At 48.5% G+C, this 14296-nt stretch overlaps 1 protein-coding gene across 1 annotated transcript in view; it reads left to right on the top strand.

Moving 5' to 3' along the window:
* The window catches only part of PDLIM1 (PDZ and LIM domain 1), a 61717-nt gene that overhangs the window by 19278 nt on the left and 28143 nt on the right, over positions 1-14296 (top strand). Inside the window, exons 3-5 of the mRNA XM_006164512.3 lie at positions 2572-2723; positions 4677-4761; positions 9588-9787. Of these exons, the coding sequence (XP_006164574.2) occupies positions 2572-2723; positions 4677-4761; positions 9588-9787 (437 nt within the window). The remainder of the gene's footprint in view (positions 1-2571; positions 2724-4676; positions 4762-9587; positions 9788-14296) is intronic.

The raw sequence follows: 14296 nt of genomic DNA, 5'->3' as shown, positions 1-14296 counted from the left end.
TGCCTTAACTACCAGGCCACCTGCTGGTCCCGTATCCATCCTCATTTTATGGGGTCAGGGTGTTGGTGGACCCCGCCAGCAGCACCCACCAGCTACCAGCAAGGGTCATTTTCAGTTTGATGAAGGCTGATCAGACGCTGTGGCTGCTGAAACCGCCTCAGAAGTGAAGACTGCGAGCCTAAGTGTTATGTCCTGGTTTGGAGCCTTGAAGGAACTTCGTAGTGTGGTTCAGCCAAATGGGGTCACCCAGATGTTCACAGGCTCTCCTTCATTAGCTCCCAGGAGTCAGGGCCTTTCCAGAGGAGATACACAGCCTGTGGGCACTGGGAGTCGGGGCCTGTGACCACCCCCTGCTCCTCTGAGGCTTGGAATTCCCATCCAGGAAGGTTGTTTTTGTTCCCGTTGTTATTTTAAGTTTATTTCTTTCTTCCACATGAGTGACAGAAAGAGAGAATAAAGAGAAAGCAGGTACCCTCAATGGGGTCTCACGCCGTAACCCTCCCCACTGCATCCGCCTGCCCAGTGTTCACAGCCAGGATTATGAGTACGGGTACAGGTCAGCTGGGAATGAGCTGTGATCTTCAAGGTGGATCAGCTTCACCAGCGTGTTACCCACTGTGCTACCAAACCAGCCCCGGGGAAGGTTTTATAATGTCAAAAAAGAGTTGTGGACTGTCCCTGGAGTGCTGATAGTAGTATTTTTAGTTTACCTTTGTAAATGCGTAGTAGCAAAACGTTACTCTGAGGTCAGTCGGACTTCAAAATGAGTTTGTACTTCATTTGTCATTTACAGCATCTGTATTCCCTTGACAAAGGGTCGTCCATCTGTGTAGGAGACATAGCATTTATTCAGTTCATGAGGAGTGCTCAGTAGGCAGGTGGATTTGGGGACTTGGTGCAGTAATCGACTGGCTTCCTCCTACTATCGTTGGCCCCTAATTTGGAACCTCTAGTCTCAAAGCGTCAGCTTGCAGAAAGCCAGCCACGTCCAGGGGATGGCCCCAGTCATAGCACTCCCTGAGTAGGAGGAGACGAATGGACCATTCTAAACCCATACTACTGTATTTCAAAATATTCTTCATCGCTTCTTTTAAGTACAAAGGTAACTCAGGCTCATTGTAAAAAACTTACTACAGTGGGGCCAGCAGGTGGTGAGATGATTAAGACGCTGGAGTCCCACAGGGCCAACCACGGTTCAGGTCTTGAACCTGGTGGCTTGCTTTCTCACTTTCTCTCTCTGTCTCTGGTGAGCACACATGCTCTATAGAAAATTTTAAAAATAATGATAATTAATTAAATTTAAAAAGCATATACTACAGGGACCATTAGTTAGCATAATGGCTATGTCGCTGGACTCCCATGTAGTCAACTACGGTTCGAGTCCCGGACCCGGAAGCTTAAACTCACGCTGGGTGCATGTGCGTGTGTGCCAAAGATCCCGAGAGGAGAAGGGATTGGGGCATGACTATCCCCCCTGGGGGGTGATTTCTCGCTTTCTATCTCTGCCTCTCTCTGTCTTCCTGGTGAGCGCACGTGCCCTATAGCAAAAAACAAAAACAAAAAAAAACAAAAACAAACCTCTCCCCCCCAAAAAAAAAACATACTACAGAAATATAATTGTGAAAAATGGGGTGTACAGTGTTACAGTTTCTTCTGTGCATATAGCATGTATTCAGATTTTTACAGAAATAGGACATTATGATACATAATGCTCTTTAAATGTGTATTTGTATTTTTAAAATATAATTAGTGACATTTGGGGACCAGCGGGTGGTGTGGTGGTTAAAGCACTGGACACTCCCACATGGCCAACCACAGTCTGAGTCCCAGACCTGGTGGCTTGCTTTTTCAATTTCTTTCTCTCTCTCCAGTCAAATTAAAAATAAAATGAACGAATAAATAAAGTTATATAAATAATGTTTACAATGTAATTAGTGATTTCTTTTTTTTTTTTTGGAGAGGTTTTTGCTACAGGGCGCGTGCGCTCGCCAGAAAGACAGAGACAGAGAGACGGAAAGCAAGAAATCACCCTGCAGGGGGGATGGCCACACTGCAATCCCTTCTCCTCCACTCTCCTCTTGGGATCTTGGGCACGCATGCACATGCACCCGGCGTGAGTTTTAAGCCACCGGGTCCTGGATGCGAACCGCAGTTGGCTACATGGGAGTCCAGCAACATAGCCATTACGCTAACTGCTGGTCCCTGTAATTAGTGATATTTTAAGGTAGCCGCAAGGTTTAGTGAAAGAAGAGTAGGTCTGGCTCAGGGTTTGCATCTGTAATGCCCTAGCCGGACAGCTAGTATACAGTAATCCACTAGTTGGGTGAGTCACAGATCTTTCTAGGCCTGAGTTTCATGGTCTCTTTTCGCACAAGGTTTTTGTAAGGATCCAGCGAGGTCATACACAGGAAAGGACCATAAATGCGCTGCACAGATAGAAAGGGTGGATATCTTTAAACATGGGGTCTCAGCCTTCTTTCCCTTTTGAATGCTTCAGTCCATATCAATGACCGCTCAGCCCCGTGGTTTCCCTGGAGACAGTCATAAGCAGCTCTCTCTCCCTTCGTCCAGGTCACTCCCGGAAGCAAGGCTGCTGCAGCTGATTTATGTATCGGAGACGTGATCACAGCCATCGATGGGGAAAACACCAGCAGTATGACACACTTGGAAGCCCAGAACAAAATCAAGGGCTGCGTAGACAGCATGACTCTCACGGTGACCAGGTGAGGGTTGCGGGAAGGTTCATGCCTGTCCACTCACCTTGAAGCTGCTCATCAGCAGGGACGGCCCCAGCTCAGTGCTGTCTACGCTGGAGGCATGCCACACATGGTGCTGGGCTTTCTCGTTGCCCCTCTGTCACTCTGATTTTCCCAGAGCTTCTCATGGTGCGAGCTTCTTGCTCTAAGATAACTGTATGTCACTTGATCCAACACAACCGACCAGATTATGGGGAAGTGAGATCAGTTCAATGTTGTCAGGTAAGGTGACATGAGAAGTTCTTGGGGACCGTCGAGGATCTACGTAGGACGCTGCTGCCACCACACTGCTGAGAGGTGGGCACCCCGCAGGAGGTTACAGTCACCCAGCAGGATGGCCGCACTGCCCGTCTCGTGTAGAGTGTAACGAAGCACACTGCATAGATGGATAGCTGGGCCGAGTGGATGCGTGAGGAGTGAGGAGTGGTAAATTGGGGTAGAATTCTCTTCCTGTTGGGTTGTCCGAAAAGTCATGACACATTTTTGCATAGAAAAAAAAAAATGTGTCATGACTTTTCCGACAACCTGATACTTTTTTTTCAGTTTTGGAAGGGCACCCGCAAGGGCAGGAATTAACCTTTGCTGGCTCCCCAGTTCCTGTTGGCTCAAGTTGAGCTTCTTCATTGTGATAACCTGCCCGTCAATGTCTCACCATCCTTCGCTTCCACAGCTCTTCACAGCCCTTTGTTCAGGCTCTCATCTGTAAAGTAGATCATTTTCTTGTGTCACAGGGTTGGCAGAAGGACCAAGTACTAGAAAGTACGAGAGAACTTCAAAAAGTGTGTGGAAAATGGAATTAAAGTATGAGTTTATTTTGGTGCCAAAAAAAAAAAAAAACCTAAAATCCGTGCACAGTGGTTTCATAATGTGCATTTTTCATGAACTTTTGAGGAAAGTCTTGTGTACAATCCAGAGCCCAATCTTAGGGGACGCATATGATTTCATTCTAACCCATCTAAGCACACTTACCCCTCGTTCTCATCTCCATGCCTGTCTCAGTCCAAGCCCACAGTTTTAGGCTCCAGTTCAAGACACTTATTGATTAATTGATTTTTTTTCTTTTTTTTCTTTTTTTTAGTTTTTGCTATAGAGTATGTGTGCTCCAGAGAGAGACAGAGAGAGAGGTGGGAGAGAAGAGTGAGGAATCACCTCCTGGGGGCATGACCATGCCATGATATCTCCTCCTCCAGTCTCCTCTCGGGATTTTGGGCATGCATACACATGCACGCACACACACAGTGTGATTTTCAAGCCACTGGTCTGGGACTTGAACTGTGAAGTCAGCCCTGTGGGACCCAGTGCCTTAAACTCCACATCACCTGCTGGCCCTGATTAATTGATCTTTTTATTCATTGGCCGACAAACTGAGCAGGTGTATCTGGTGAACGTCTTGCTCTGTACTAGGTTCTCTGGCAGGCAGAGAAGGCGACTGATACTCTATCTGTGAGAGGAGAAAGGTACGGAAATAAAAACTGAGACCGGGCTGAGACATTGCTGTGTGTGGTGAAAAGAAAATCCTTTGCAGGGCTGAGAAATGAGGCACCGCTTGCACTTGGGCTTCACAAGTCAGTCAGCCTGAGCTGAGGTGGGGCCTGAGCGCAGCAGACCGGCCCAATGTGAGGCGTGCTCACAGAGGGAGCATGTGGCCCGTGCCAGTGGCCGGAGTGTGGTGAGGGGAGACGGGGCTGGGCCAAGTCAGGGCCATTTGGGAAGACCCTTGTGGGCAGAGCGTGGCAGCCACAGACCCAGGACATCCTTAGGGTGGCGTTTTCAGAAGATCATTCTTGTAGCAAATGGTGCACAGGGCTGTCGGTGGGGTGCGATCAAGGCCAGCAGTCCAGGCAGGAGGGGACTTCCAGTCTGCCCTTAGTATTTCCTACTTAGCGTGAGTGAAATGACAGCGCTGTTCCTCTGTTGCAGGTCTGAACATAAAATCTGGTCTCCTCTGGTGACAGAGGAAGGGAAGCGGCATCCGTACAAGATGAATTTAGCCTCTGAACCCCAAGTGAGTACAGTTCTTGCTCATCAGTGCCCTGCGGTCCCCACCCGGCTGCCTTCTGCTTTTGACATTGTTCAGACATTCCCGTTTTTTCTGCCCTGGAGGCCTGGGGATAAAACGACAGGAGAGCCCTGTGTTGTCACTGCCGGGATGTGGCTCTTACTCAATTCTTCCCGTAAGGGAACTGCAGGAGGAAAGGGCTGGGAAAGCCCAGGCAGGCGGGGACGCCGTGGCCTGGCCTGGAAGCAGGGGTAGGAAGGCTTGATCAGGGACGTGGGCATAGGGCCACAGTGAAATCCAGCAGCCAATCCAGGTCACTGCGGGCTTCATATAGACAAATCGAGGCAGCATCGAAAGGTAACAGCTAGCTGTCGGATACAGAAAGCAGGAACCTGTGTGAAGTTGACCTCACTTGGCACATTATCGAGTGGATGGATGTAAGTCATACTTTTCCAAATAGCTTCCCTTAAAATTTCAGGAAGTTAGTCACACAAAAGTTTTTCTGTTAATTAAATAAAAATCATACTTAAAGATCTCAAGTCACTTTAAGGATTCTTTTATGTATGCCTTTTTGAACTGACATGCCATATTATTCTATGGAACTCCTCTAAGGGGGCCAGTCCGTAGCATAGCTGTTAAGGTAGCTGGATCCCATGTGGTTGACTGCATGGTTTGAGTCCTGGACCCAGAAGATAAGGAAAAGTTTTTAAATGGTACTCAGTCTATAAACTGACATTTGCATAAATTGATTTAAAACATGCCACAGTTAATTTCTTTCTTTTCTTTTTTTTTAAAGAATTATTTTATTTAACTTAATTTATTTATTTAAATTTGACCAGGGTGTGTGTGTGTGTGTGTGTGTGTGTGTGTGAGAGAGAGAGAGAGAAAGAGAAAGCGAAAGCCGCCAGGTCTGGGACTTGAACCACTGTCAGCCACATGGGACTCCACCACCCCTAACCACTACACCTGCCAGTCCCTGCCACAGTTAATTTTCATTTCCCTGGGAGTCCTCAGCTACTTCATTAAATTTACTATAAATGTTAAATTTTAATTAGGTTTCTTATATTTTATAACACATAAGGAGTGATTTTACTTTCATTTGATCTATCTGAAAACCTAGTTTTCACTTAAATAAGGTAATTATTTAAATTTCAGTTATAATTTTTATTTGTTTTATACTTGAATTTTCATTTTAAGCATAGTATCTGGTGGGTCAGCCCCATAGCCTGGTGATTAAGGGAGCTGGGTCCTACTGTAGTTCAAATCCCAGCTTGAAAAACATGCTGGGCTTGTATGTAGGATGGAGAAATGAAGAAGAAAGGAGTGTGGTGTGACCATGTCCCAGTGGGGAGCTTTCTCCCCATCCGCCCTTTCTCAGTCTCTGTCTCTCTCTAGCAAGTGCTTACACCCTCTAACAATTAAAGAAAAACATATTGGGAACCAGCAGTTAGCGTAATGGCTATGTCGCTGGACTCCCATGTAGTCGACTGCGGTTCGGGTCCCGGACCCGGTGGCTTAAAACTCACGCCGGGTGCGTGTGCGTGCGTGCCCAAGATCCCGAGAGGAGAATGGAGGAGAAGGGATTGCGGCATGAGCATCCCCTCTGGGGGGTGATTTCTCGCTTTCTGTCTCTATGTCTTTGTCTGGCAAGCGTACACGCCCTATAGCGAAAACCTTTCCAAAAAAAAAAAAAAAAAGAAAAACATATTATCAGTTATTTGCATTAGTATTTTGAAGGTAGTTCTCTTCAGATGAAAAAATTCTCAACTGTCATGAAATCTAACTCAAGTATGTCTTCCTTTAGATTCCAATAATTCTTTATTTGTGCGAAAAACTTCCCTCCTCTCTTTTTTCCAAACGCTTCATTTCCAGGCATTCTAAAGCAGAGGACAAATGAGTATGAGCAGAGTTCATTTGTAAAGAAAAGATCTGTTATTTCATGCAGTGCCAACAACAGCCAAGCTTATCTGAGGTCAGCGTAGTTACACACCTAGTTTGTATTTCCTCATTACTGAGTTTCCTTGGAGACTGATAAATATGAAGCCCAAACAATTACATCATCCCTTCCAAAAAACAAACCCTGAACCCATCTGCCTTCTGGAAAGACTAGTATTCACATGAGGGTAGAGATATTCCTTTTATGTACAAACCAGATTCATTCTTGAAAAATTCTTTATCATGTACAAGTAAAAATTGCCAACCTGAGTTGTCTGTGGACTTCCATTCTGATTGGAGCTGTGTCTTTATGAAGAGAGAACAGAGTGGGTCCTGGCTGAGTAGCTGTGTGTCCCAGGCACCGTGCTTGGCACATTAACATGCCACACAAAGTCCTCGTGACGACTTGCTGTATTTCAAAGGTGAGAGAGGTTCAGAGAGACGTAGCTTGCCCGTGACCACATGGGAAATGGCAGCAAAACATTGAGCCAAGACTGAAGAAGGGTTCAGTGTCTGATGCCTCTCCTGCGAACTCCTGGGCAGGTGGGGAGAGGAGCAAGATGGCTGCCCCAGGACCACGCGTGTGCCCAGGGCCATATGGATGTAGGCAAGCCCCAGCCCGCGTGTCTGTGAATTTACTGTTCCCCTTCATGACCACAGCCTTTAATGTCGTATGATCATTTTGAGTATTTTCCCATAACATTTACCCATTCTTTGACTATTGAAATTTTTTCTGTAACTAGTTAATACTTGTCCTTCTGTGATTGTTAGCTCTTGTTTAATGTGGGCACAGTCAATGAATTGTAATTTATATAGTCAAACCTCACTGTTCTGGCTTGTTGAAGAAGAAGCCTACTTGAATAGTGAAGAAATCTCAATAATAAAGATATTTTCATGTTATGTTTTATTTTATTTAAAGAATTATTTATTTAATTTTATGTATTATAACTTTGTTTTTTAAATTGCTATAGGGCATGTGTACTCACCAGAGAGAGAGAGGGAAAGTGAGAAAGCAAGCCACCAGGTCTGGGACTCAAATCACAGTTGGCCATGTGGGAGTCCAGTGCCTTAATCACCACACCACCTGCTGGCCCTGTTGTGTTTTGTTTTATATTGGGTACATAATGAACTAAGCCGTTAGTGTTTATGCATGTGTTTTCTAAGAAAGCATGAAAGACTTGAAGATTTCAGAGAAAAGAGGGAAAGAAAACTCAACAGAGGACAGGACCTCTTTAGGGGGGGTAGCTGTTCAGGGCCTTTTTACACCAGATGTGGGTTTGTCCAGGCTGGTAAAGAAAGTCGAGTCACTACTCTAGTCAAACACAATCTGTGCTTAAGGAAGAGATCAGAGTTCTGGAAGATTCTCTGGAGAACGCAGGAGATGTGGTGCATGTTGAGCTAAGCAGGCTGCACAGAGCTCAGATCACCTGGAAGCCATGCCCTGGAACACTCACGCAGAAAGGACCTTGCTCACTGGACCATCAGAAAAGCTGTGATTTTTAAGAGAAGAAATACTAGTTTAAAAAGTATTTTGAGGGAACTAGCAGTTAGCGTAATGGCTATGTCGCTAGACTCCCACGTAGTCGACCGCGGTTCGCGTCCCGGACCCGGTGGCTTAGAACTCATGCCGGGCACGTGTGCGTGCGTGCCCAAGATCCCGAGAGGAGAATGGAGGAGAAGGGATTGCGGCGTGACCATCCCCCCCTGGGGGGTGATTTCTCGCTTTCTGTCTCTATGTCTCTCTCTGGCGAGCGCACGCACCCTATAGCAAAAACCTCTCCAAAAAAAAAAAAAGTATTTTGAGGTGTTTATAAAGACGTTCTGATATGCTGTAGCTGTAGTAATCATTCACCCAACTTCTGGGCAGGTCTAGGGTGTGGGCAGAGGGCGTGCTCTCACATTACAAAAGGAAGGTAAGAACAGAGGAACTTCAGGCCCCTTTCTCAGCTGCCTGCTGCCCCTGTAGCAGGCTATCTGACCAGCCATCTGATTAGCCTCTTCCTCCTACAAGAAGTAGCTCCTAATGCCCTCCCCTCCCCCTACGCCCCTCACCCCACAGATTCTGTTTGGACTGGACTGAGGCCAGCCTGCCTGGTCAGCAGCTGCTCCTCCTGGTGGCTCCACAACCCTCTTACCTTACTCATTCTGGGGAGTTTATCTCTACTTCTTAGCGTCTCCTGCTCTCACTGATTAAAGTGAAGCGACAGCAGGTCCCTCTCCCCCTGGTACCCTAATCCCTCTGGAATGTGCCCTGAAAGTGTTTCCTCTCCAACCTGGATCCTGACAGCATAGGGGGTCAAGGGGGTTCCTGCCCAGGGCACCCACAGCAGCTCAGGCTTTGCTGGGCCTCAGGGAAGAATCAGAAGTCAGAGCCATTGGGGCTGGCAGGTGGCATGGCCATTAGGGGTGCTGGATTCCCACATGGTTGACCACGGTTCGAGTCTTGGACCTGGTGGCTTTCTTTCTCTCTCTGGCCCCTCTGGTCAAATTAAGATAAATAAAAAGTTTAAAAACATCCCCCCTGGGGGGTGATTTCTCGCCTTCTATCTCTCTGTCTCTCTCTGTCTGTCTGGTGAGCGCACGTGCCCTATAGCAGAAACCTCTCCAAAAAGAAAAAAAAATAGAGTCGATTGAGAGAGTGTGAACCTGCTCAGGACCCTTCTTGGGAGACTTCCCAGGTCATGGCCCATGTCTCAGTGGGTCCATCCATGCCCATCAGTTAAAGTTTGGCATTGAACCAGGATTGGTGGTGTTTAGCTAGAACCTTGACCTGGTGCTCAGCCTGCAGTGTCCCCTGAGGGGTGCTAACCACAGTTCAAGTCCTGGACCCGACAGTTTGAAACTATCACTGGGAGAGTCAGGTGCTCTCTGACCTCTCCTCTGATCCCTGCCTGCAGGAGGTCCTGCATATCGGGAGCGCCCACAACCGAAGTGCCATGCCCTTTACTGCCTCGCCTGCCTCCAGCGCGGCCCCCAGGGTCATCACGAACCAGTACAACAACCCAGCTGGCCTCTACTCCTCAGAAAACATCTCCAGCTTCAACAGCGCCTTGGAGGCAAAGTCGGCCGCCAACGGGGAGGAGGCCAACGGCAGAACGTGAGTGCCCTGCGTGTCCGCCCCCGGCACGGAAGAGGCTTTTTACACCTGGCTTGTCCAGGCGGGTGAAAGAAGCCTGAGTCACTACCCCAGCAAAAAAAAAAAAAGAAATCTGTGTTAGCAGCGTGCTTTCTGCATTCATTTCCTTTACTCATAAAAAAGACACAGTACCTCCTAACTTAACAGGGTGGTTGTAAAAATAAGAGTGAAAGTGCGTCATGCCTAGGATGGTGTCTGCCAGTCACTCGGTCATTGACAGCCCTTGTTACTATGATCCTGGTTTCTGCGGTCATCCTCACCTACTCAACCACAGCCCTTCCTTGCCAGTCCTGCGGCCCGAGAGACTCCAGTGTTTCCAGCTGGGAGTGCTGGTGGAACGCCAGCGTGGTCTGTGTTTGTGTTTCCCACCTGAGCTGAGTGAACGAGAAGGACTTTGTGATGGATGGTTTTGGTGAAGCAGTCGTTTGCTTTTTCCCCAGAAGTCTCCAGAGTGGACCAGAAGTAACAGAAAGGAGGGGAGTCTGGGGCCAGCAGTTGCGTAATGGCTATGTCGCTGGACTCCCATGTAGTCGACCGTAGTTCGCGTCCCGGACCCGGTGGCTTAAAACTCACTCTGGGCGTGTGTGCGTGCGTGCCCAAGATCCCAAGAGGAGAATGAAGGAGAAGGGATTGCGGCGTGGCCATCCCCCCTGGGGGGTGATTTCTCGCTTTCTGTCTCTCTGTCTGGTGAGCGCATGCGCCCTAATGCAGAAAAAACTCCAAAAAAAAAAAAAAAACTGGACTTTTCCGTGGCTAACCACGGTTTGAGTCCTGGACCCAGCAGGTTGAGACTATCACTGAGCATGTGTGCATGTGTGCCCAAAATCCTGAGAGATGGGATTGCAGCGTGGCCATCCACCCTGCTGGGTGATTTCTTGCTTTTTGGCTCTCTGGCGAGCACACGGGCAGTATCGCAAAAATCTAAAAAAAAATTTTAAAAAGGAAAGAAAGAAGGGAAGTCCGTTAGGCTATAAATGTGAGCCCGTAGGAATGGGCTGTGTCGTGGGGGCTGAAGCAGCTAAGCCAGGGAGGAGGTGGGGCCGCACGTGGAGAGGGCAGAGCACCTGGGGAAGCATCGTGCACAGGGCTGGGAAGGCATGTCCCCTCTGTCCACCACTGTGCTGCCGCTGCAGCGGGGCCCTGAGTGTAAGCCGGGGAGCAGCGGTCAGGACGCGGCTCCTGGGCTCCAGCCAGGTGTGCTCTGCAGGCCCGGGACTCCCATTTCCGCAGATTACTGTTATTCAAACAGAAGTTGGAAAGTCCCCTTTACTCTGAAGTCTTCTGATTTTTAGCGTGTTGGTGAATTCACATTTTATTGGAAAACACCGTATGATCTGGACTTTTCTGGACGCTAAGGCTCTTTCCCACCTGGAATCAACTCTTGTATTAACTCTGCTCTTCAGTTGCTCCCGGTTCATCTTTAACAAGGCTCTGCCTGACTTTCAGGATGATTAAAGTGCAAACCAGGGGCTCCAGGTGTGTGGTGGGCATGGGTCAGGGAGCACAGGTCCCACACTGCTTACTGGTTTGCAGAGGATTGTTATAGGAGCCGTCTCGAGGGGTCACTGTCTGCACTGTGTCTGCAGCCCCTCCTTCCTCCCCTCCAGAGGACAGCAGACGTTGTTGGGCACCCATTGCAGGCAGGTCCCCGTGCCCCACACCGAGGAGGCACCGGTACCCTCTCATAGGCGAGTCTGGTAGAGAAGACTGCTGCGACTTCAGCCTTAGATGTCGGTCGTTGGCATTTGGTAGCACACAAAGCAAAGGGGTTTCCAGTTCTGCCTCTTCCCCCGAGTTCTTGTTCCTGCAAGACCTTACTGGCCCTAGATGACCATGTCCTTCAGGATGACGGCAGGGGCATTTGGGGCACTTGAGAGCACCATGCTGGGCCCCCCAGGCCTTCCACAGACACACTCAGAAGGAAGGCTCTCGACAGCTCGGCAAGGACTGGCGGGAACACTGAAGGTCATGACCCCCACTTCGCACTGCTTCGGCGCTGGGCGAGGCTGAGAATGTGACCCTCTTAAGTGTCCCAGAGTGGAATGTCCCATGATCTGGATTTAATAACCCAGGAAATGACACATCCGTCACTGAAAGAGCTTCTTTGCACTGGGAGAAATGTGCGCCCGGGAAGCCTTTCTCGCTCGGCCTGGCCACTTCTCCTTCGTTAATGCTGTCTTTCTTCTCTCGTGCTCCCTGCTTGCTCCTGTCCCCTGATCGGAAACAACTGAGTCTGGAGCTGCCTGGAGCCTGTGAAAGCCTTGCCTCCAGCCCAGACTCTGGGTATGCAGGCCCGGGACTCCGACAGCAGCCTCTTTATGAAAAGTCTCCTTGCAGATTTTTCTCAGCAGAGCAGGCCCATTGTGTGCTCCACCCCAGACTCTGAGCATGAGCTGGGTAGACCAGTAGGCCAAGGCACAGGAGCTCCCAGACTGGCTGTGTTGCCTAGGTAAGGTCTCGTTTGTTGGTCTATTCCTAGTGTGATCTCAGAAGAAAAAGATTCTTCTGGAACCCGGCAGCCACTGGGTGAATGTGCTTGCTCAGTCAGTATGCGTCCCGCGTGCTCGCTCCCCCACTGTTTAGTCTGTGCAGTTTGCTGAGGCTCCAGAATTGGCTCACTGCATTCTTTGCATCTGAGCTCATCCCCATTCCCCCGGGCTCAGCCTGGGCTTCTTTGTCCCATGCTCTTCCCAGCATTGTGTTGTGTGTGTGGCCGTCTGTCCTGTGGGTCTTTGCAGAGCTGCACCGTAATTGGGTCAGGACATCGACGGCAGTGCCAACTGGGAAGGGAGGTGAGGGGCTTCCTCTGCTATCCTTCTGCCTGACATGGCACTGCTGAGGGGGAACTTCCCTAGGACACTTCAGCTTGAGGGTCATCTGTTGAGTGCCTGTGCTGTGTCATGTGGCAGAAGAAAATGTTACTCTGTTCAGCAGAAGCTAGCACCTTCCCTCTGACTGTGTGTGTGTGTGTGTGTGTGTGTGTGCGTTTGAAGGTTTTTGCCATAGGGTGCGTGCACTCACCAGAGAGACGGTGAGAAGGAAATCCCTTCTCATCCCCACCCCTGGCAAGGGGGATGGCCATGCTGCAATCCCTACTCCATTCTCCTCTCAGGATTTTAGGCATGCACACACACACACCCTCTGTGATTTTCAAAGCCACAAGGTCCGGGACTCTAACCACAGTCCACCATGTGGGAGTCCAGCATCTTAACCACCACTCTACCTGCTGGTCACCCTCTGACTCTTTTCATTGAATTTAGGGATACTGGTCAAAATCTGGTACTTCAGATCTGATTTCTTCTTCTTTTCTTTTCTTTCTTTCTTTCTTTTTTTTTTTTTTTTTGTTTGTTTGTTTGCTGGAGGGCACATGTGGTTTCTGGGGAGAGAGAGAGGGAGAGAGAGAGGGAGAGAGAAAGTAAGAAAGCATCTCCTGGTGGGATGCCCACACTACAGTCCCTTCTCTGTTCTCTTCTCGGGATTTTGGGCACTTATACACACATACCCAGCATGGTTTTCAAGCCATAGGATCCAGAACTCAAACCATAAGTCAGCCATGTGGGATCGAGCGCCTTCACCACCACCACTCCACCGACTGGCCCCTGATTTCATTATTTCTGTGAGACTGCTTTCTAAAACCTTTGTAGATAGAGGGCCTGAGCCTCGTATGTAGCACAGCGTACTGTTCTATAGCAAACTTTTTCATTTTTAAATGTATTTAAGCTTGCCAGAGGTCAGGTATGCTTGCCAGAGGGAGAGAGAGAGAAAGAGAGAGGAAGAGGGGAAAGCACCTCCCAACTGGGCATAACCGTGCTTTTTCATCAGGACGTCGGGGCACTTCACACATCCCTGGTGTGATTTTTAAGCCTCTGGGGCCAAGATTTGAACTGTGCAGTTGGCTATGTTAGATCCACCTCCCTCAATTATGAGGCCATGGCACTGGCCCAGTAAACTTTTTTTTTTGTTTTTAATAAGTAGAAATACACTCTAAAATAACTATAAGAAGTATAGTGACTCCGTAAACTAGTAACACGGTAGCTTACTATCATCGAGTGTTATGTACTATCCATAATTGTATGTGCTAGACTTTCTTTTTCTCTTAGGTTTTGCTATAGGGTGCATGCACTCACTGGACAGAGATAAAGACAGAGACAGAGACAGAAAGAGAGGGAAAGTGAGAAATCTGCCCCCAGGGTTGGGGCCACGCTGCAATCCCTTCTGCTACATTCTCTGCTTGGGATTTTGGCCATGCATGCATACACATGCCTGGCACGATTTTCAAGCCACCAGGTCCAGGACTTGAGCTGCTGTCGTCTGTATAGGAGTCCAGCTCTTTAACCACTATGCCACCTGCTGGCCCCCGAGATTGGTCGTTTTTTCATGGTGGACAAAAATTACTGATTATCTGTTTTGAAGCATATCGTACAAGTTATGCAACACCTCTTAAAAATTTGCATAGTGCAAAAGCGAAAC

This window comes from Tupaia chinensis, unplaced genomic scaffold (assembly GCF_000334495.1).
Source record: "Tupaia chinensis unplaced genomic scaffold, TupChi_1.0 Scaffold143636_1, whole genome shotgun sequence".
Taxonomy (NCBI): domain Eukaryota; kingdom Metazoa; phylum Chordata; class Mammalia; order Scandentia; family Tupaiidae; genus Tupaia; species Tupaia belangeri.
The sequence above is the reverse complement of the archived record's forward strand: the minus strand, read 5'-3'. Positions and strand labels throughout refer to the sequence as shown.